Consider the following 22,764-nt stretch of genomic DNA (forward strand, 5'->3'; position numbering starts at 1 on the left):
TGGTGCAATGTGAGGTGTTGCCAAGAGAGGACACTGGTGAGACAGCAAGACACGTGTGCATGGGAAGCGTGTGGTGGCGGGCTGCTTCCTGCTGCAGGGTGTCTGACGGCAGTGTGCACAGGAAGTGTGTGGTGGCAGGCTGCTTCCTGTTGCAATGTAGCTCACGGCAGTGTACACGGGAAGTGTGTGGTGGCTGCTTCCTGCTGCAGGGTGTCTGACGGCAGTGTGCACAGGAAGTGTGTGGTGGCAGGCTGCTTCCTGTTGCAATGTAGCTCACGGCAGTGTACACGGGAAGTGTGTGGTGGCTGCTTCCTGCTGCAGGGTGTCAGACGGCAGTGTGCACAGGAAGCGTGTGGTGGCAGGCTGCTTCCTGCTGCAGTGTGGCTAATGGCAGTGTGCAAGAAGTTGAGTGGCATTTGTTTTCCAGCAAGTTCCCTACCACCTGAGAGTAGCCTCCTGTGAATCAGTTCTCTGGGAAAGTTCTTGGCCACCTGCTGGGAGGTTCTATGGACAGGTCTTGTTCTACCCGCAACTTCTGCTGAGGCTCTCTGGCATCTGTCAGGCTATTTCCACAGACCAGCTGCAGCCTGCAGCCTCTGCACGTTTACCAGGTGTGTGCTCCCGGGGCAGAAACACATTCAACAGGGGCTAAGCATCAGGCATTGCAGGGTGAGGTCTCCTCCCCCAAATTCTTGGTTCCTTTCCTGTCTGCTTTCCCTTACCCACACAGGCAGAAGCTGCTGCCCACGCTTGCTGTTCCTATATTCCCCAGAGTCCCCCTTTACCACTATGTATTAGCTTAAAAAATCTTTAAACTTTCCTTGTTCAAGCAAATGGCACGATTTCTGTCTCCTGCCAGGGCCCCGGCAGACACAACACTTTCCCTGCTTACTTATTAAGGGAATAAGTGAGTGAATGTTCCTAAATAAAAGGATGGCATGTTCTCCTACTTTGCTGCTGGATGCTCTGTTTCCGATGGCTAGGTTTTCTCTGTGACCTGAGACAAAATGAAAATAAGACAAAGATCGAAAATGCAATAGCATCACAACTCCAAGGAACTGAATGCACCTGACATGGCAGACGTGCTCAGGACAGGACAGCTCCAAAGAACTGAATACACCTGACAAGGTAGACGTGCTCAGGACAGGACGGCTCCAAAGAACTGAATGCACCTGACAAGGCAGACGTGCTCAGGACAGGATGGCTCCAAAGAACTGAATGCACCTGACATGGCAGACGTGCTCAGGACAGGACGGCTCCAAGGAACTGAATGCACCTGACATGGCAGACGTGCTCAGGACAGGACGGCTCCAAGGAACTGAATGCACCTGACATGGCAGACGTGCTCAGGACAGGACAGCTCCAAAGAACTGAATGCACCTGACAAGGTAGACGTGCTCAGGACAGGACGGCTCCAAAGAACTGAATGCACCTGACATGGCAGACGTGCTCAGGACAGGACGGCTCCAAAGAACTGAATGCACCTGACATGGCAGACGTGCTCAGGACAGGACGGCTCCAAGGAACTGAATGCACCTGACAAGGTAGACGTGCTCAGGACAGGACGGCTCCAAGGAACTGAATGCACCTGACATGGCAGATGTGCTCAGGACAGGACGGCTCCAAAGAACTGAATGCACCTGACATGGCAGACGTGCTCAGGACAGGACGGCTCCAAAGAACTGAATGCACCTGACAAGGTAGACGTGCTCAGGACAGGACGGCTCCAAAGAACTGAATGCACCTGACAAGGTAGACGTGCTCAGGACAGGACGGCTCCAAGGAACTGAATGCACCTGACATGGCAGACGTGCTCAGGACAGGACGGCTCCAAAGAACTGAATGCACCTGACATGGCAGACGTGCTCAGGACAGGACGGCTCCAAAGAACTGAATGCACCTGACAAGGTAGACGTGCTCAGGACAGGACGGCTCCAAAGAACTGAATGCACCTGACAAGGTAGACGTGCTCAGGACAGGACGGCTCCAAGGAACTGAATGCACCTGACATGGCAGACGTGCTCAGGACAGGACGGCTCCAAGGAACTGAATGCACCTGACATGGCAGACGTGCTCAGGACAGGACGGCTCCAAGGAACTGAATACACCTGACATGGCAGACGTGCTCAGGACAGGACGGCTCCAAAGAACTGAATGCACCTGACAAGGCAGACGTGCTCAGGACAGGACAGCTCCAAGGTACTGAATGCACCTGACATGGCAGACATGCTCAGGACAGGACAGCTCCAAAGAACTGAATGCACCTGACATTGCAGACGTGCTCAGGACAGGACAGCTCCAAGGTACTGAATGCACCTGACATGGCAGATGTGCTTAGGACGGAAGATCTCAGGGGACAGAACCAGTGCATGCACCACTGAAAGGGCTGAGGCCCAGGCAGAGACTTTCTCATTGGTGTCTGAGCTCGGTCTGTAAAGCAATCCTGAGGGGTCCGGCAGCAGGTGAAGCACTATTCAAAAGTGACATGCTGTGCTTGCTGTCCCTGGATGCTTGCTGCTGAAGCACTGCTGGGGGATGTTGAGCAAGTGTGCCCGGAGGCATTGCCCATGTGGGCCTTCCAGGAGCAGGAAGTCAGGACTTGCTGTGCTGTGAGCTCCGGCCAAGGGTAACTAGTCGGGGTGTGCTGTGCTAGGGACCCACCCATGCCCCACTGAGGCTGCAGCTGTCTCACACCTTCAGAGAGCTCCTGTGAGGCTGCTCAGGTGTGCACATGCAGTGATACAACATGTGTCTGCTGTACAATTAAACACTGCCTGGTTTTTCCCGTTTTTATTTATTAAATAATTAATGTACCGGCCATTAGTGGAGACTGCTCTGGCCCTTCTCCACTGCAGGGCTTCCCAGGCACCCTTGGGAGATTACCATCTTTGGTCATAAACACACCCTCAATAATCTCACATCATTTTTCCTCTACCTTAACCAAAGCCTGGCCTCTGCCCTCAGCCAAAGTGTGACTCTGCTTCCTCAGGTGTGGGGGTTGACCCCATGGTCAAGAGGGGGCCAGGTGCTCACCCACTCTGCAGCCCCTCCCAACTGCTTTTCCCACCTGAAGGGAGCTCTGGGCCCTCTATGCCTGCACTGGGGCTTCCTCCTGTAGCCCCCTCTCCTCTTCCTCCCCATCCCAAGCCCGAGCCTCCCTTCCTGTTCCCTCCCTTCCCACCTGCCTCCTGCACCACAGCCTGGCTTCCAAACACATTCACATCCAATTCCCCTCAAACAGCTTCTGCCAGAGTGGACACATGACAGGCTGAGGGGAGGCCAAGGAAACATCCCAGTCCTTAACTTCCCTATTCTATATTCTCTTCCGTTTCCTCACTGGAAGGGTCCAGCCCCTTTCTCATTAATGTAAATGAAGAAACATGGCAGAGACATCCAGTTCCTGCTTAACTCTAGGAGCCCTGCAGAGCGAAGTGGTGGTGACAGTGAGTGTGGAGCACTGGAAGGCAGCACGGCCAGGTTCAGTTTCGACCCAGCTACGTGGCCATGGGAGAGCTGTCCTGCCTTGCTGTGCCTTTATCTGTGAAGTGGGAATAGTAATGGCAGCGCCCTTGCAGGGCTACTGTGAGCATTAATGGTGCCAGGTGAGAGTGACAGGGAGACTCCAGTAAGGCTTAGCTGCTGCCGTCGTCAGCATCATTGCCAGCTGAGTGTGAATGTGAAGGAAACTGGAAATGGCTGCTGAGTCTGGAGCCCCATTTGTGTGACCCCGTTCTTGGGCCATGTGTGCAGGGGCCTCTTTCTGGGGTCTTTGTCCTTCCTGTGTCCCATCCCCACTTATACTTCCAGGCCTGGCATTTGCTTAGTGGAGACGACACAGACACAGAACGAATGGCAATGGATCGTCAGGGCAGAGAGGCAGCCTGCCCACCTGTACTGTCATGGCCACAGCTAGATGCTGTAGGGCCTGCCAGGGACGCGTGTCAGCTCTGCTCGAAGCCTGTCCTGGCCTGTCAGGCCCGACGACCATCCTGGCCTTCAGCTCTGGGGGCTGCTGTGCAGACTGTGGCTGCCACCTGTGCCGCACCCTCCTGCCTGCCTCCCTCTGCCTCCCTGTGTCCTCTGCCTTGGTCTCTGGACTGTGCTCTACTCAGGGTGGGGGCCAGGTCTCCCGTGTCTGTGTTCCAGGGCTCCCGCAGGGTCTGGCACCCAGGGCTTGCTGAGTGAAGTGAGTCAGAGCCCCCCGCTAGGACTAGGTGCCTGTGGTGCCTCATGTCTGTGTAGCCCACAATTGGGGGCGGCAAGGGGTCTCCCTCACCCCGGCCAGGACAATAGATGTAGAGAAGGTTCTCCTGTGGATGGTGGGGAGGGGTGCTCTCCAGGAGTCAGGGGTATCTTAACTCAGTGCCTGGCTGACCTCAGGGCTTCTCCTTCCTGAAACTGGACACCATGCTTCTAAACTGAGATTCACTGACACGGCAAGGACAAGCAAGAGATGAACACGAGACCACACGACAAAGACACGGGACTAGAGTGGGCAGCTAGCTGATCCCGAGGGGGAGGGCCACCCACACACAGGTCCTTGGGTCAGGCTGGGCACAGGAGCTGTTGTCAGGGGTGGAGGTGGGGAATGCATAGGGAGCAGTGGGGACTCCACACCAGGGGCCAGGCCAGGGGCTCTGCAGGGTTTCTCATGTGCCTGACAAACAGACAAGCAGCTGAAATGGAAGCTTTTACTTGCCAAATGGAAATTTGGGTGTTTGGGTCCAGCTTCATGCTCACCCAAGAATGGCTGATTCTGCAGGGAAAAGCCCTGTGAGCTACCCTGCTGGGCATCACCCAAGGCCAGCAGAGACAAAGGGGCGGGGGCGGGGGACAGGCAGCAGGCAGTGGGGATCTGGCCCCGGCAGACAGGCTGAGGACCTTCAGTAAGCACAGGGAGCAGTGGGTGAGCCCGGCAGGGCTCCTGAGCCAGGTGCGGCGGCTGATGCTTAACCCTATGGCCTGAGTTTGTGTTAGCAAAGGATTTTTAACTTTATAAGGGTTATAAAGAATTTATAAAGGGCTAAAACAGCATTCAGATCACATCAGAGCTCAAGAACAAATGGTTAAGAGTTGAATCAAAAGCCCAGGTCTGTGCACCCAGTCTCACTGCCAGAGGGAGAAGAGGTGTTTGCCCAGCCCCCAAATTCAGGGCATTTAGAAAGCATTTTCAGGACCTCTCCCAAGAATTCTTTCCCTGGTTCCCCACCTACCGAACCCTGGAGTCCTGTTGGCAAGGCTGGAGTAGGCATTCCCGCTTGGTGAGGAGGTGGCTGGGCTGGAGAGCGGGCTGTAAGAGGAGGGGTCTGCCGGGTAGCTGTGGCTTGTTCCGATCCCAAAGGGAGAGGACTGGGTCTTGCTAGACTGAGATAGGATTTGCTATAATCAGGACCAGGCAAAGAGATGGGACACACCCAGCAGACCTCCCCAAGGCCCCAGGCTAAGCTCTGTCCCCAGCAGGTACAGTGGGCAGAGGCAGTGCCTGCTCTGTGTTGACAGTGGCTCCCTATGGCCCTCCCAGCTGGTGGGGCACGGGTCAGCCCAAAGTGTGAAGGCCCTAGAACTGAAGGATCTTTGAGGCCGGTCTGACTGTTAAAGAGACCCCCAGGGCTATAATGATCTGGGCCCTCTGGCTTTCTGCTCTGGAGACCTTGGCATTAAGAATACTAAGAACTCCCTGGGCCCAATCAGTGCCCAGCTTCACGGTGACTACAGGGGACAGGGTATGCCACAAGAGTGGCTGTTCTCATGCCTGCCTGGTATGGAAGCACCAGAGGTTCAGAGCGTGGTAAGGGGACTCGTTGTTGATGGTGTGTCTCTGCCCCCTGCCTGCTAGCTGCCCAGGTCATAGCTGGGAGGAGGAAAGGCTGCAGAGGTCACATGCACCCCAAGATCTGGGGCCTTGGTTCTGCAGGGACAGCTGCTAAGGGGGTAGTTGGTCTAGTTCGGCACAGCCCCCCAAGCTGGAATCCAAAGAAAGCACATTCCAGGGTAGTCCCCTTCTTTGGGCATCTGGGGGAAATGCCCTCCCAACATCCATACCTGTCCTGGAAAAGGTGGCCGACTCCCTGTCCACGACACCTGACTCTGGTTTAGCTGCCGGGAGATTTGAGACATGTTCTGGCCTGTCGAAGAGGAGGACTGAATATCATTCACTCCAGGCACATGCACCACTGAAGAGCTAGAAGAAAGGAAAATGCATTTATCCTGAGGAAAGGCTGGCTGGTGTGAGTTCCACCCTGGGCCGCCTTCCTTTTCCCCAGTGCCTGGAGAAAGAGGCCAGCACGGGACACAGGGGGAGCTTCAAAGGCCGGCTGTCCTGGTCGCCCTCCATACACCTCCCTGGAGTGTCCATCACTCTCCAGCCCTAGCCTCATCTCAGCCCTGGGCTCCCTCTGCTCTCTGAAGATGAACAGATGATGTGGTCTCCACAAAGAGAGATGCTAGGTTCCTAGAATAAGAATCAGTCTTGGTGTTAACTCACCCCCTTGAGCTCTGGGAACTTATTCCTTCGGCATCTGTAATGACTAGGAATTTGGGAAACACTTTAAACACAAGGAAAAGTCTGTTAATGGGCCTGGTCCTACCCACCCCCATCCCCAGAGTTTATCCTGGACCTAACTCAGCGTGTCTTTGTTAAGTGCCTGCTGTGTGTAGTGCCCTCTGCATGCCTTTTGCAGGCTCAGTCTGAGCCTGTCTCTATCCACACATGCATGGTCTGCTCTGCTTGGCTGTCTCCCCTCTGCACACTGCTCATCAACGACAGGAGGCTGGGGGTGGCCGTCACTGTTTCGGGCCCTTCCTCCCGACCAGCTCGGCATGAGAGGCACAGCACTGGGTGCCCATGGATCAAGGGGTGGTGGTACAGGGCCAAGGACAGGTGGCTGTTGGTGCAGGTGGACTTTGAGCTCAGTTTAGAGAGAAAGGCAGACAGTAGGTGAGTAGAGAAGATAGGTACAATTGCATCACTTGTATCCCAGGGCTTTTTCTGTGCTATCTGATCCCTCTTAAAATGCAGTGGCCGTAGCTTATGTGAAGGGAGTAGCATTTCCATCCTTCTAAAACCCCTTCTTCACTCGACACAAGGGCTCCTTCCCATTCTCCTTCCTGATGAATGTAGGACTTTAGAGTACATTTTCTGATCACTCTTGCCTGGAGGGGCCTCTTCCACACCCTTAGCTCTAGGTGTCTCCCCCAGGACCCTCATCCATGAGGGCCACTGTAGCATTGCTGGCCCTAGGAAAGGCACCCTGGGTGGAAGGGTCAGACTCCTTGGGGCAATGGGCCAGCCCCTGTGCCCAGCCCTCCCCAGGGGCCTTGCAGCCACAGCTGCCCACCTCAGTACAGACTGCAGGGGCCAAGGCTGACAGGACCACAGCAGACTCTGGGTGAGGACACACTTTAGATGTCACCAATGCCATTCTTTGAGCCGCTCAGGGCTCCCTCTGGCTGTGTCAGGCCCCACAGTCCTTCAACCCACAGCCCACCCCAGCCTGAGCCAGCTTGGGCCTTTCAGACTTTCGGGACATTCTGCCCGTTTCACAGGTTTCAGCCCGCACTGGCTTCCTTTTGTCCCTTCATTTCACATGCTGGTGTTCAGCAGGTGCTTTCACTATGCCAGGCTCTGCAAGGTGCTGGGCACTCCCTGGACTGTCCCCACACCTGCCCCACGGCCTGCCTTTCCTCCCTGTAACTGCCCTCACTGCCTCACTCAGGCTCCATGCCTCACGCTGCACTGCCTATTCTGGGCACAATCCCAAGAAGGGCAGTCCCTTGCCCTTGAATTCTATCTCTTCCTCATCTCTTGCCACTGCACCCTCCCTGCTCCCCTTCATCCAGAGAGGGGGATGAGCAGTAGTGTCACAAGGACCCGGTGAACACAAGTGCCTGGGCAGGGCTGGGACGTCTCCAGGGGCACAGGACAATCTGTTCCTGACTGATGCGCAGCAGAGCCCCAGGAGCAGCAGTGGTGATGGTTCAGGGCTGCTCCCTGGGGCTGCCATCTCATCTTACTGTCACCAGACCAAAGACCGCTGCTGTGTCCAGAGGTCTCAGAGCCTTAGAGCAGCCTATGGCCCAGCAATGGCCCACTGTAGGGCCTGATAATCCGGCCACAACTGATGAGCTGCCTATTGCATCTGCAGGTCTGCGCAAGAGATCCTCACCCCCTGGGTGCCAGTCCTGCCCGCCCAACCCTGTCCCTTCCAGGATCTGGAAGCTCTGCTTAGGCTGTGGCCATGTTCACTGGAGGCTGGGCTGCATGAAAAGCCCTGCCCTGCTGAGCACCAGGCCTGGGGCGTTTCTCCAAGGGAACTCGGGGGCATCTAGAGGGCATATGCGAGGGTCCACGTACCCACCCCAGAGCTGCCCTTCTCTGTTCTGGCCATTCTCCCCAGTTATGCTTCCATTTCCCCAGCAGTCACAGGCCGGGCCTCACCTCTGGACATGTCAGGACTTCCTCAATGATCTACATGATGCCCTGGATGTAGGAACCAAGCCTGGGGAGGCTGGACACACTGCCCATACTCCTGAGCGCCCTTTAGGCTGAGGCCCAGACATGATGGGCTGAGATGTCCACTCTTGGACTTGGCCGTGGCTTCTGCGAACCAGGGCACAAGATAGTTCCAACAACCTTGCTTGCTTGTCAGCTGTCCTCAGTTTGGCCCCACCTGGGTCCTGACTAGAGGACAACTCACTCCCTTCTCCCTCTCAGGCACTGCTATAGAACAGTGGCTGCTGCCTCTCACGTCTGAGAAAGGGGAGCCCACAGGGCTCACGGAGCAGAGCTAGGGCTGCCAGCATCCTCAGTACAGCGCAGGGCTGGAGGACACGTGACCACTGTCTGGTGTCTGCAACAGGCAGAACCTCCCTGACACACCTACCTGAAGGCCTTCCCCGAGTGTCCGGGAGGGAACGGGCTCCCCTGGGAGTAGATCTGCTGGGTTCCCGCTGCAGAGGCCGAGCTCATCATCTTCTTCTCCGCTAGGAAAACCAAAGCAGGGATCACATGGGAGGGTTCCCCGCCCTGCAGACTGCAGGGGTAGCCACCCGGAGAATGAGGGGCGGGGGGCACAGCGAGGGGGAGGATCAGGGCAGCCATCAGCATGCGGCTTCCCTTGCTGTCATCTCTGCATCCTCATCCCGCTGGGAACCTCCCTGGCAAAGGAGAGCACCACCTGAAGGCAAGGCCCTTTTTGAGAGTTGGAAGATTAAAGGCGCTAATGGAAGTTCTCTCTGACACAGTGTTATCCAATCTTGCCAGCCCCATGGGGGTCGCATGGTAGGTCCTCATCCTCTGGGTGGGAAGTGCAGGGTCATGCCAAGGACAGCCTCTGAAGCTCAACTCCTGGATTTGAATCCCAGCTCCCCCCTTACTTATCACGTTATTTAATCATCCCCTGCCTCAGTTTCCACAACTAAAAGAAGGCGCTAATACATGGAATAGGATCTTCCTCAGAGGGCTGAGGTGGGAGTTTGCCGAGTTAACTTAAGTGCTTAGAAGGTCCTGAGGATGGAGCGTTTGCTGTCCTCAGTCACAGAGGAGAAAACTGAGGTACAGTTTGTCCAAAGTCACAGGCCACTGAGGGAGACCCAGGGCAGGGACATGAGCCCAGATATCTTTCCACTGCCCCGAACTCTGTAGCCCCTGCCATCCTCAGCCCGCAAGTGCTGCAGCAGTCAGCCCTGGACTGTGTGCCTTGACCTTCCACAAAGGCTTGAGAGGCTGAGCTCTGTGTGCAAAGGAGAACACTCAGCCTGTCCATGAGCTGTTCAGACCTTCCTGAGTGAGAAGGTGCTTTCTGTAGTAGTTTGAGAAAGAGGTGCACGCTAGACAGCACGCTTGGACATGAGAACCCTCCTTCCCTCGGGTCACTGAGAGTGCTCAGGGCTCCCTGAAGTGTCCCCCACTCTCCCAGAATAGTAAAACGCATTCCTACAGTCCCTAACACCTCACCTGCAGTGCGATGCCGGAGTAAGGGAAGTAAAGGCTGGCTAGGTGGCAATTATTTTGTGCCTCGACAGACCCCACGTCTGCACCCATCTCTGTCCTCCTAAGTGGGTGTGGGCAGTGATGCAGTGATGGACACAGGCTTGTGGCTTGGGGCCGAGGGACCAGGCTGCAGGCACCATGTGCTGAACTGCCCACATGTGGAAGCAACTTCTGCGACGTTTTAATAAAAAGCAGCCACTGAGAAGCTTCCCTGTGTGTTTCCTTTTGCAGCAGAGACAGCTGTGGGGTGGCAGGGAATCCTTGAAGGACAGAAGGAGCTCAGGCTCCTGGGTGTGTATTTCTAATCCAGTTAGAAAGTCTGGGTCTTGGGAATAAAGAGCAAGATTGGAGGAGAGAGGAGAGACAAAAACCTGCCAGGGTACTTCTCCTGCCTCTAAACTTTCCCTCATGTGTTTATAAAGGTGGTTTGGGTAAATATATTTATAAACGTATATATTTTATGAATATATTCCATTCCTTTTCTTCTTCCTTTAGGAGGGGTTCCTTCAAACATACTTGAATCTATATTCCTCTATAAATGTCAGAGATCAACAGATACACTGACGAGAAATGTCTCTGTTCACCACCCTCATTCCAAAATGTTACCTTTGTTAACTAATTTGAGCGTTTATACTCTCAATTTTATTTATTGTTTATATCTTTTGTATATTCTAATAATTTTTATATTAATTCCAGGGGACACCAGTTTCATTTCCCATCCCCACTGCTTTTCCAACCCATCACTTCCACTCTCGTGTTCTACACCTGGATTAATAAACAAGTACCATCTTGTGCAAGTAATTTGGGGGGGAAAGTATAATTAGTGCATGTCTGAGAATGTCTTTCTGTTGTTTCTCATGTATGAAAGCAGCTTTGTTGGTGGGAAAATTTGGGGACATATTTCTTTCCAAATTCTCCAGTGAGCTCCTCCCCACCGCCCCAGACTTCTGACGATTAGTATCTTAGAGACATACAACTAAAGATTTCCCTTTGTCGGTAAGGAATTTTTTTCTCTCAATATTTACAGAATTTTTCCTTCATTCTTCAAATTGACAAAAGTAAATACTACAGACCATGTCTAGGTGTGAGTATCCTTAAAATTTTTGGTTTGGTATTCATCATGCTCTTTCAGTTGGAAGACTTAAGTTTTGCATTTTTGGAAAATCCGTGTTTCTTTCTAGTTCACTGACTTGCATTTCTGCAACATTAGTCTGCTCTGTACTAACTCCCTGCTGTTAAACACTCCACTTTCCCTCCACAAATGGTCTGAGAAATGCAATAATGTCTTAGAATCACCTAGAGAAGAAATACTGAAGATTGTCTGAACTTTCCCTTCTTTATCATAAAAATCCATTCCAAAGGAGGACATTGTTCTGATTCCTCCCACTGGACCCTTCTCCCTCTTTTTTTTCTGATGTTTTTTTCTGTTTTGTCATCTTTATGAGATGGTGTCTATGTTTGTATAATATTAAAAGTTCAAACAAATTTCTCAGAGATGCTGTGGGTCTCTGGTCAAATACTTCAGGCTTTTGTGAGAGAAGAAAAAAATTTTAGATGTGTGATTGTCTCTTGTTGGAAGAAGTAATGTTTCTCTATAAAGGAAATACTGCTATAGGTGGTGGCACTTCTGAATGAGCGTGGGAGCCCACAGCTGGGAGCTTCCCCGTCACGCTGTGGGGTGTGGGTCCTGCTGTGTGTTGGCACTTGCTGCCCTCAGCAGGAAGCAGCTTGGGTACCCGCCTTGCTTCCTGAGGCGAGTCCACCGCCAGCCGAGAATAAAGGCTTCACTTCACCAACGTTCCAGCTCCCCTCCCATCACTCGGGAGGCCTGTCTGTCCTCACCTCAGCCCACACCATCCTCAGCTCATTAGTCCCAGTGGGACACACCTGGGGTTCCCTGCCAACGATGGGGTATCCCTCCAATGACAGGTTCTCCACACTTCCTTGTCATGAGTCAACTGATCGCAACTACATCGTATCTGGCAGAAATTCCTCGACCACGTGAAAACGGAATCTTTTCTTCTTATTTTGGATTTAACAAAGACCTTTCTAAATTTTATATTTCGATAATCTCAGAGATAATCTGAGTGGGAGAGTGAGGCGGCTGGACGTGTGGGCTCCAGGTGCCACTCAGTAGAACCACACCACTGTCACTAAGAGCGGCACTGATGCAAGCAGACAGCCCAAGGACAGCCACTGAACTCCAGACAAGGACTGAACTCTACGCAAGTAAAATGACTTGGATTTTTTAATGATCTGGAAACATGTTCATAATAAACTGTCATGTGAAAGAAGTAAGCTACCAAACAGTGTAAGCTAATTTCATATATAAAAAGGATATTATATATGTGCAGAAAAAGACTGAAAGGACATATTTTTAAAAACTTAAAAATAATTATATCCAGGTGGTGGGATGGTGGATCATTTTTGTTTTTCTTTTTTACTATATATTTTTATTTTAAAATGTGGTCCTCTGTGTGTTAGGGATCGAGTTGCAACTTTATACAGAGACATGTCTCTGGCTTAAAACTAAACTGCACGTTGGAGGAACAGAGTTCATTTATTCCAGCTCCTCAGTGCTAACACTGAGATGTCAGGGCCCCAGGTTGGTTGCCACAGTAACCATTAAGTAGCAGGCATGGCCAGGAGCAGAATCTGTTCTGATTCCTGCATTTAGGGCTATTCCTGTGCCCTGCGCTGGTTACTCAGACTCACAGTTGTGGCCCCGTCTCTAAGGGTGGCTGTCTCCAGATAGCCTGAAAGTGACTGTCAATCCCACATCCTCCCAACCTCACCGCCATCTGGAAACTCACATGCACTGATTCCTGCAAACATATCAGCAAACCGAGGGTCTCTTTCCTGGGAGAAGATTGCATCTGCCTTTTCCACAGACTTCCCAGCTTCGTGAACACTGCCTGGCAGGTTGGGGACAGGGACCTGTTCGCACATTAAAACACAGCAGTAACATGAGTGTGAGGCACAGAACATGCATCCCCAGGCCCCTCCTTCTGGGATCACTGGCATTTCAGGCTGCAGCGTTTTAAAGGATGGGGGAAACCCAAGAAGAGCTGGGTGGAGGTGTGAACTGAAGGTCACAGGAAGGACAGTGAAGTCACACTGATCACCTTCTTAGAGAGACATAAATGAAAAACTATCATCTCACTCACATATCAGGAAAAGTGATAAACTTGAAAAAAAAAGTTTAAAAGTTTAGGAAACAGGGCAAATAACACAGTGAGGGAAGGAGAGAGGTGGGGATGAGAAAGGGCACTGAGGAGACTGGGGGACACAGTGGGAGTCGCCTAGCTTGACAGGAAGTGGACGTGGACAGAGACGGGGAAAGTGCCAGGCAGCCGGAGGACAGAAGGGGTGAGAGCCTGCTTCTGTTGCCCCTGACTGACTGTGTGGGTACTAGAGTTCACACATGGTCTAACGCGACAGCCAGCAGCCTCGGACATGTCCAGAGCTGGCTGCCTGTGGTGGCCGGTTCTTCACTTGGTCGTCTTGTGCTATGCACTATCCCTGACTCAGTTGTGCACGCAGGACACAGCAGACCCTGGGGGTGGGGGAGGCTTGCAGGTCTGCTCTCTGCCCAAGAGTGGGTGGGCAGGGCAATAGCACCCTCTAGGCTGAAGGGCTCAGGCTAAGGGCTGAACTGCGTCCCCAGATTGCTAGGTTGGAGACAGTTGCAATTGGAAAAGAAACTTTACAGAACTTCACCTGGGACAAGTCATACGATGATAGCCCATCTCTCTGGTGCACCTCCAGCTCTGCCTGCTGCTGCTGAAGTTGCCTGTGAGACAGAAAGTCAACCAGAGTGTCATGAGGAACAAAAGGGTGACACAGGGTAAGGCTAGCGCATGCCTTCTCCTAGAGGCACAGCGGACAATACCTAGTGGATCTCTAAATTGTTTTCCACGTTTTTTTTTTTTTTTTTTTGTTTTGAGACAAAATCTCACCCAGGCTAGAATGCTGTGGCATCAGCCTAGTTCACAGCAGCCTCAAACTCCTGGGCTCAAGCGATCCTCCTGCCTCAGCCTCCCGAGTAGCTAGGACTACAGGTGCCCGCCACAAAACCTGGCCAGCTTTTTTTCTAGCACAGATAGTGTTTCAGTCTTGCTCAAGCTGATCTTAAACTCCTGACCTTAAGGGGTCCCCCAGCCTCAGTCTTGTTTTCCATTTTTAATTATTTTATTTTTAATACCTCAAGACTCCTAACCTTATATTTCAAGCCAGACTACTACATGGAACTATCTAAGAAATCAATTTTCATGTATGATTTTATTATATATAGAGTAAAAAGACACCACGCTAAAATTTTTTTCTTTCCAAGGCAAAATTTGGTAATGCAGTTGGGTTTCATGCTGAATGGTTTCAGTTGGTGGTTACCTATAAACTGGCAGGGATTTATATTATCTCATCCGATCCTCACACTGAGCTTTCAGAGTCCTTACTTTGTATTTATATTAAAATTAAGAAGCTGAAATTCAGAGAGGTTAGGTGGCTGGAAAGTTGGCCACCCAGCAAGTGGGTATGACAGAACAGAGGCAACATTCAGCTGACCCTGTGGACTCCACAAGCAAAGGAAAAAAAAAAAAAAGAAAAATCATTAGCTGAAACCCCTTGACATCTCTGGGGCTGTGAGTCTAAGGTACATTTCAAATTACTATAAAAAATTATCCCCTTGCCCATCAATCAATTTGAAGGATATGAACGGATGATTGAAACAAAAACAAATAAATGGATAAATATACAAATGATATTTTATGTTATATGTAACTATATATATAAAAAGTGAGGAAAACATTTCAACATTAAAATTATCAAAATAAATATAAATTAATACAACCTTTGAAGTACTGATTTTCCTCTGCTAAGTTGGAAGAAAACATGTTTAAGGTGGTAGCTTTATGCCGAAACTACTATAGTCACGCTCTGTTGGGGACCCAAGCATGGACACACCTTTCTGGAAAGCAGCCCAGCAACCCACACTAGGATGTGCAGGTGTGTTCACACTCCTCAAGTGGCCCTCCAGGTGGCCGCCATGCTGCTGTGTTCTTCTAAGGAGATTACTCAGAGGAGAGAGGTAAGAGCCGCCCTGCAAAGCTGGCTGTGAAAGGGCTGTGTCCCACGTGTACTAGCTGAGTGACTGCTTATCACACACCCAGTGGCCTCTATGAAGCCCTTCTGCAAACATTGGCAGGTGGGGTTAGGCGTGCAGGGAAGCCCGAGTCCAGTGCTGTGTGTCACATGCACTGTGACTGTGTCCACAGACATTACGTGGGTGAGCAACATTTGAAACAGGAAAAAAGTTATCTGTCACGTGTTTGCGTGAAGTGGAAAGATGATGGACTCTCATTGTTTACTTTCACAACGTTGGAACAAGAATGATCACATGGGCCCCTGTTAACAGGGGTCCCACTTTTCTCACTGCTGCCTGTGTCCTGGACAGGGCGGCAGAGGCCGTATGGAGGAGCCACTCACAGGTCACCCCCCCCTTCCTTCTGAGTCTGGGGTACAGGGAGGGCGGCCAGACCTTCTACAGATGGGAAGTAAGGGGGGGAAAGGGAAGGAATGCCTGTTCACAGGAGGAAGTGGCTAATGGGGGAGGTGGGGGAGCAGCTCCCAGAAGAGGGGCCACAGTGAGCACATGCTGAAGATCGTAACCTGTGTCAGTGGAGGCAAAGGTGTGGGGAGGATGTGGAGGACCCCGCTGGGGAGGAGGCAGTGTAGTATGGCCAACAGGAAGTTTGCTGGCCGTGGATGGCGTGCAGGCCCCCTGTGTCTTTGCCCTGGTGCCCTGCTGGGGGCCTGCATTCATCCCAACTCAACTTAGGCTCACAGCCACCTTAGAAGTGGGCATTTTTAAAAACTCCCTTTACAAGTGAGGAAACTGAAGCCCAGAAATGCTAAGGGGGTTCAGAAAACAGATGGCACCCTTAAAAGAGATGTTTGAAGAAGGTTTAGCCAAGGGGCTATTTAACACATAAGGGGCCTGTGAAGGGAAACCAGTTTGGCTGGTGAGGAACCCCTGGGCTGGTGACAGTGGGAAGCTAAAACCATCCCTAGGATTGAAGGCCCCAGGAGAGAGCAGCAATCAGAGGGACACTACCTGTGGAAGCCTGGCTTTAGTGACCTTGGGGTGGTGGCCAAATATTCTTCCCTCTTCCACTCTTGCTCCTCTGTCCCCAGCCCATTCCCCCACTGGCCAAACTCAACCAGAAGCCAGAGATCAATGGGTCCCATCTGGCCCTGTCTGCAAAGGTTAATTTCAACCTCTGTCCCAGGCAGACAGGCAGGGCCAGGGGTGGCCAGGGCCTCTGAGAGGGCAAGTCGGGTTGTGGTGGAGGCAGCACAGCTACCAGGCAGGGGTGGGGAGCCCCAGCCAGACTAGACAGTGCAGGCTGTTTGAACCACAGGAAAGGCTGCTGTCCTAGGCTCCTTGGAGCAGAATACAGAGGCAATCTGTCCCCAGCACCCCAGCAGTGCAGCCCCAGGCACAACACCCTGCTGCTCAGCCTCTTCTCTGTTGGGCGCTGCCTTCTGAGGAGCCTGCTCCATCTGCAGAGAGGAATCTCCATGCAGACCCCCCCAAGAGCCCCAATCTACCTCCTGGCAATTTTGGGTTCCAATTCTGCCCCTGGAGACACACAAAATAAGTTGTATCCTGTTTCTGAACTTTTTCTCAGCATTGCACAAGATGCAAGGTCTGAACACGATTTCTTCCTCTAGCCGGCCTTTCACGTTGGTGCCCTGGGGCGGGTCCATCAGGCAGAGAAGACTTTTTAGCAGAAAGCCCCAGCTGGAGGCTGCTCATCCAGAACCTGTACTGCTAGACGCCAGGCTCACCCAGATCTGCTCCACAGAAGACAGCAGGCAGGCAACTACAGGGCAGTGAGCTAAGGCCACCACGTGGCAAGAACAAGGCTGCATCTGAGCCCAGTCTGCCTCTCAGTTCCAGCTTGAGCCCCAAGGAAGGGAAAGGGAGAAAGGCAAGAACAATCTCTTGCTGGCAGCCCCAGCCCATGCTTGCTGTATGAGCAAAGCGAAAGTGCTAAAAATAATTTTAAAAATAAATTGACATTTAAAAAATTAAAAATATAATCATTAATAGAAAAATCATAACTTTCTCTATATTTTCATATTCTCACTTTATGTTTTACTTGAATTTACACCTTGGGGGCACCACCATTGTTTTTCATTATAGAGCTTCTAAAGTCTGAACATAGGACTGACGGTTGGGACTCTGCCAACATTTTCACACTCTGCAGTATTTTCATTTTACAGATAAAGCAACTGAGGCTTAGGGTACCCAGGGTGACACAGCTAGAACACGGCACACACAGGATTCAAATCTCTGGTCTGTGTGACAGTAGACCAGCGATTTTCAACGTGTGCCGTGAGAAAGGATCTTAGGTATGCTGTGAAAAATTTTAAAGACACTAAATTATTTTTGAAAGAAGTTCAAAGTACAGTAAGTATATCCTTTTTCTTACTCCTATTTTTGGATCAACATAATTTGTGTGTGCTGTGGAAGTTTTAACTATAGGTTCAAGTGTGCCGTGAGATAAAAAAGGCTGAAAAGCACTGCTGTAGACCTTGTACTTTTTCCCAGCTGCTGTCCCAGCCCAGGATAAATACCTGGGGCTATGACAGGGATGATTTACTCCTTATCTCTCATTCCAGAGCCTTGAGAATCTTGAGCCAGGAGGACGGAAAGACATCTGTTTCTTGGGATTTTTGTGGGACTGGAACAGTGAACTTCCCACTGTGGCAGGAACCCGTGGACCACTCTCTGAAAACAGGGCTCAGAGCCCTGTTTCGGGGCTGCAAGCATTTCGGCCTGTAAGCATTCGGCCTGTAAGCATTTCTCCAGGAAATAACCACCAATCCTATCTGCAGCTCAGCTGTGTCTGGCCCAAGCCCGGAATCTAGGAGGGTGGGCAGGGCCACTGTGTGGCTTGTATAGCTGTGCCCTGTGTGCCTGGCCAGGGGCAAGTGAGGTATAGACCTAGCCCTGTCCCCTTGCCTGGTGTGCACCCTGGGGCAGCTGTATTCTGGGGAGGAAAGAGGGTGCTTCAATCTGCATGAAGGCATGAGAGGGGCCCTTGGCACTAGGCTGGGAGTTTGCTCTCAGCTCTGCTAAAATAAGGTCTTGGGCATGGCTGGCAAATCCCTGGAATCTCTGCCTCCTTGGCCCTGTGGTCTGGAAATCAGCTTCTCCAACCCTCGAGTTTTCACTTCCATAGCTGAGCGCATGTCAAAGAAAACTGCTGACCCATGGGCTTCCCCATCCTGAAAAGAGCCCTGGGGAGGCTTCTCAGACATTTCATGGGAAGACTATAAAAATAAACCTTAGTGTGCTTGCAAATTCCAGAGAAGGTGAAAGCGGGGCTGCTCAGGGCAAAACCGGCCAGCAGCACGCATTAGGGAGTGGGCCCTGCTGCAGCTGGGCACCCCTGCCTTAGCCGGCAGAGTGAGCTCTGTGAGCCCGGCTGCCTGTCAGTCAGGCACAAGTTGCAGGGCAGATGTTGTCAATTATCCCCAGGCTCCCTGTGCAGAGGTTTTTACCCAGCCTGAGTAAGTGAGCAAGAAGCTGTCAGGGACATTCAGGATGAGCATGATCGGGCCCCTGGGAGCAGCTGGACTCCAGCTGGGAGGCATCGCTGCCCAGGCTCAGCAACCTTAGGAGGGCTGATCATGCCCACTGTGGTCTGGGTACTCACACCTGTGTGAAGGACTTGGCTTGCCTGTTAAGGGATTTGGAATTGATTTGATCAGGGGCAGAGAGCAGCATGGTTCCACAAGTGTCTCAGAGGGACCATGCCCCCTGGGCGATATGAGTTGGCTCAATGTGAGCCTGGTGGAAGGCAGGCAAGCAGGTTAGGGAGACTGATGGCACTCGCAAGATGGCAAAGGCTGGGGAACAAGAGGCAGAGGATGAGATGGGCTAGAGAGAAACCCCTGGACAGAACCTGTGGGACTGTGGTTCTGTGCCAGGTTATCTGTTGAGGGGATGAGGAGAGACGCAGGGCAACTCCCAGGCTTGGGGCTCAGTGACAGGGTGCTTCAGCCTCTTGCTGGCCCCGTCTCCTTCTAATGCTTCCGTGCCCACTCTTCACTAAGGACCCACAATGGTCCACTGGCTCTGAGAGGCTGATGTAACTGTGGGCATGGTCTGACTTTAAGGATAGCCCCGCCCCCAGCTCAATGAGCAGCTGTGCTTGTGAAAATCCAAGCTGGCTTTGAGACAGCGCTGCCATTGGAAAGAGGGTGTGCCTGGGATGGAGTTAAGACAGCATAGTGGCCAGGCTGTGCAACATGAAAACACTGACAGGACTCGTGCTCAGAAACAGCCCATAAAACCTGCCAGCCCCCAGCGCTGAGACGGACTCACTCTGAAAGAGGCTCACTTCAGAGCAGAGCGACAGCCTGTAAATCAGTCTGTGTTTTTCTGGACTTCACTGCACTGGAGGACTGGAAAAAGGCACAGGGTGGTAAACAGGGGGTCTCTGCAGCTTCACACAATGCTCAACATTAAACACCCGATTTCTCCAGTAAGTTTCTTTTGAATGCTCTTGACTGCATGCAACTGAGCCAGCAAATATTCCCTTCCAGCACACAGGGATCTTTCCATAACATGCCTGCCTACTGCCAGCGACAGTTAGCCTCGCCAATTCTGAAAAGGGCTGGCCTGCTCCTAGCCGGGTCACCACTGCCCTCTGCCGTCCACAGTGAGCGTGGTCAGCTTCACTGGCTGGAGACCTCTGCGTTCAGCAGACGCTGGATTCAGGCTTCTGGTGTGACCCTGTCCCCAGGGGGCAGTCCGATGCACGGGACCTTAAGCAACTGTCCTCAGGAGGTATCTAGGCACAGCCCCTGTACAAAATGGTTTTCTGTTTTGTTAATGCTGCCTGACTTTCAGCTTAAATTGGTTTTAGGAGGGGATCTGGAGGATGCTTTTCCGAGGCCTTGGGGACCCATGTGGCCATGGCATTTCACCTGTGCCTCCCATCTGCTCTTCTCTCGTTCTTCATGTTAATACCTCTCAGGTCTTAGCCACAATGGGAAACATGAGCCTGGGGACAAAGCCATGGCTTGAACAGATGCTGAGCTGATCCAGGCTGGCCTTTGCCTCCTCCTCCTCTCCCTCCTGGCTCCCACTGCCCTACACTAACTTGGCCAGGCCAGTGGGCACAAGCTATTAGCTCCCTTCTTAGGGCTTCTGGGAGAGAGGCTATGCTTGGGACCCCACACACGACCAGCTGAGCAAAGACAGAGCCGTGGAACTCTGAGCCTCCGAGTCTGACTCTTACTTTTGGGTCTTAAGCATCACTTTTTTCTTTCAGGTTGGGCCAGACATGAGCCTGGCACCAGGGGCGTCTCTCTGTGTCCTGAGTGTAGAACTCCCTTCCCACATTGGGGGAAGTGGGACATTAAAACACCCTCAAGTGTTTGATCAAGTTTACTAAGTTTAAATAAACTCAGATACAGAAAAAGTTAAAATAACATTATCTTTCTGCATACCTATATGTATGGCTCGTTATATTTACACCTGCCATCCTTACAACCTCTAATGCCAGGCAGAAAGTCTCGACTTGAAAATAGAGGAAGAAGAACCAGAGTATCAAGTCAGCCAGGGCAGAAGTCAAGAAAGAAGGGTTGGCCGGACAGTGCAGGGAGAGTGACCAGTGGGGACAGGCTCCATGGGGGTCACTTGGGGCTGCTGGGGCAGCAGTTTCAGCAGCATCAGGGCAAAGCCAGGCTCTATGTGCTGAAAGTAGGTTCCCGCAGACACAGCTGGCAGGGTGAGGTGGACAGGCAGGACAGGGTCCTCTGAAATCAGGGAGCTGAGTGTCAATGTGAAGGCCTGAGGAGCCTGCAGAGAAGGCTGGACAGGAAGGGAGGGCCACGGAGACAGGGGACGTACAGGGGGATGACAAAAGTGGAGGGTTTGGCTCTGGAAGGAGCGGCCTGGCCCTTGCTAGGAGGCACGTTATGAGGAGAGGAGGGGACTGAGATGGAGATGCTTACACACAGGAGGAGTGTCACATGGAGGGCCCTGGCATGTCTGTTCACTGGAAGGCAAGGAGATCTGCCCAGGGTTCAGGGCAGAGAATAGGCAGGGCACTTGGGAGAACAAACAGACCTGGGGCTGCCAGCAGGAGCTGGCTCAAGAAATTGTGGAGTGGCAGCAACAGGTGGTGGGGTTGGTAGGTCTGTAGACCAAGTTTGCCTGGCTGACTCTGCCTGGTACCCGGTAGGGTGTCACATTTAGTATCACATGAAGAATCTGCACCAAGCCTTCGTTGATTCTGGGGCAATAGATTCTGCTATTTTCCTCATTCTACAGATGAGGACAATCGAGGTATAGACAGGGTAGGAGGCCTGATCCACCAGAATCTAGAACTGAAATCCAGGTCTCTGGTCCTCTAAAGAGATCTCACAGGGACCCACCCGTCTGGCCTGTGCCTCGTGGCATAGGAGCAAGGCTGAGACTGAGGATGCACAGAGGTGGCCTGGAAAGAAGGCTGCCTTCTGGGGCCAGATGGGAGCACCCAGGTCCAAGGGGCTTGGAGCCAGCAGCAGGGGTCAGAGCGCAGCAAGTGCCAAGGGCACCAGGAGGTGACCACAGGAGGGCTGCCAAGAGAAGTGTCAGCAGATGAGGAAGAGGAGGTGGCAGGGTGGGAAACAGGTCTCCATCTGAGTGTTGACCCTGGGAAATGGACCATGAGGGGAGATCCAAGGACGGTCCTCCCGATGCCAGCCACATCTCACATGGTCCTCCCCAACACCCTGGGCATGGCTTTGCCCCGCTCCTACATGCTTGGTGTCCTTTTGTTCCAAAGCCTTTGTTCATGTTGGTTCCCAGCCTTGTGCTGAATCTACAGAGGAGGCATTAGCTACCCAGGTCACGCTTGCTCAGCTGGAGCTGAACCCAGCGTGTGGCCCGGAGCTTGACCTCATTTAATCCTGACAGCAACCCAATGAGGCTGGTATCATTGCCCCATTCCAAGAGGAGGAAGTGAAGGCCAAGAGATGAAGTGACTCGCTCAATGTCACACGGCCAGGAAGTGGCACGTTTAAGACTGGAGCCCAGATCTGTCTGTGGGACACAGGAGTGGTGACACCAGCAGGGATCCTGGACCCCCAGGCCAGAGCAGGAAAGAATGCTCCAATGGTGGGGAGCAGAGCTGCTGTTGAGTCCCTGAGGCGTACACCTGCCGCTACTTGCCAGTGCGTTGCAGCTGCCCAGGGGCTCTGCCTCATGTCCTGCCTTCCCAGCCTCCCAGGTCCAAGAAGCCAGGAGCAGGGAGCAGGGAGGGAGGGCCGCAGAGCTGCGCCTGGCCGGGCTCCATGCCCAGGGGACAGAAGGCATTGCAGGCCGTGCCACAGGTTATCACTGGGTCCTGTGGTTCTTACCAATCTGGAGGGAATTGGTGGGAAATTAAGGAGGAGGAACTTGGGAGGGAAGCAGGCCCCTCTGTACCTGCTTCTAGTCCTGCAGAGGTTCTTGGCTGCAGGCAGAGCCTGCAGGAGAAAAGAGCCTCAGAGCAAACCCGGCTGCTCTGGGCCCCGGGATGGGCATGCAGACCCGCAGCGGACAGCGGGCACGTACTTGACATTGGTGTTGGTGCAGATGATGTACTCAATCTCGTCAGAGTAGGGGTTCTGGAAGGTGAAGCTGCTGGTGCGGATCAACATCCACTCCCGGTTCTTGGTGCGGAATCGATACATGACTGACAGTACTTGGCCCTTCAGCTTCACCACCT

At 52.5% G+C, this 22,764-nt stretch overlaps 1 protein-coding gene across 7 annotated transcripts in view; it reads right to left on the minus strand.

Annotated features, from left to right (window-relative positions):
- ARNT2 (aryl hydrocarbon receptor nuclear translocator 2) overlaps positions 1-22,764 on the minus strand; it is a 215,536-nt gene that overhangs the window by 12,096 nt on the left and 180,676 nt on the right. For all 7 annotated transcript variants that reach the window (XM_053593527.1, XM_053593533.1, XM_053593530.1 and 4 more), the window contains 6 exons: positions 22,611-22,762; positions 13,712-13,784; positions 12,805-12,928; positions 8,883-8,982; positions 6,043-6,181; positions 5,214-5,364 (listed from right to left, as the gene is read on the minus strand). In XM_053593527.1, the coding sequence (XP_053449502.1) occupies positions 5,214-5,364; positions 6,043-6,181; positions 8,883-8,982; positions 12,805-12,928; positions 13,712-13,784; positions 22,611-22,762 (739 nt within the window). The remainder of the gene's footprint in view (positions 1-5,213; positions 5,365-6,042; positions 6,182-8,882; positions 8,983-12,804; positions 12,929-13,711; positions 13,785-22,610; positions 22,763-22,764) is intronic.

Source organism: Nycticebus coucang, chromosome 6 (genome assembly GCF_027406575.1).
Source record: "Nycticebus coucang isolate mNycCou1 chromosome 6, mNycCou1.pri, whole genome shotgun sequence".
Lineage (NCBI taxonomy): Eukaryota > Metazoa > Chordata > Mammalia > Primates > Lorisidae > Nycticebus > Nycticebus coucang.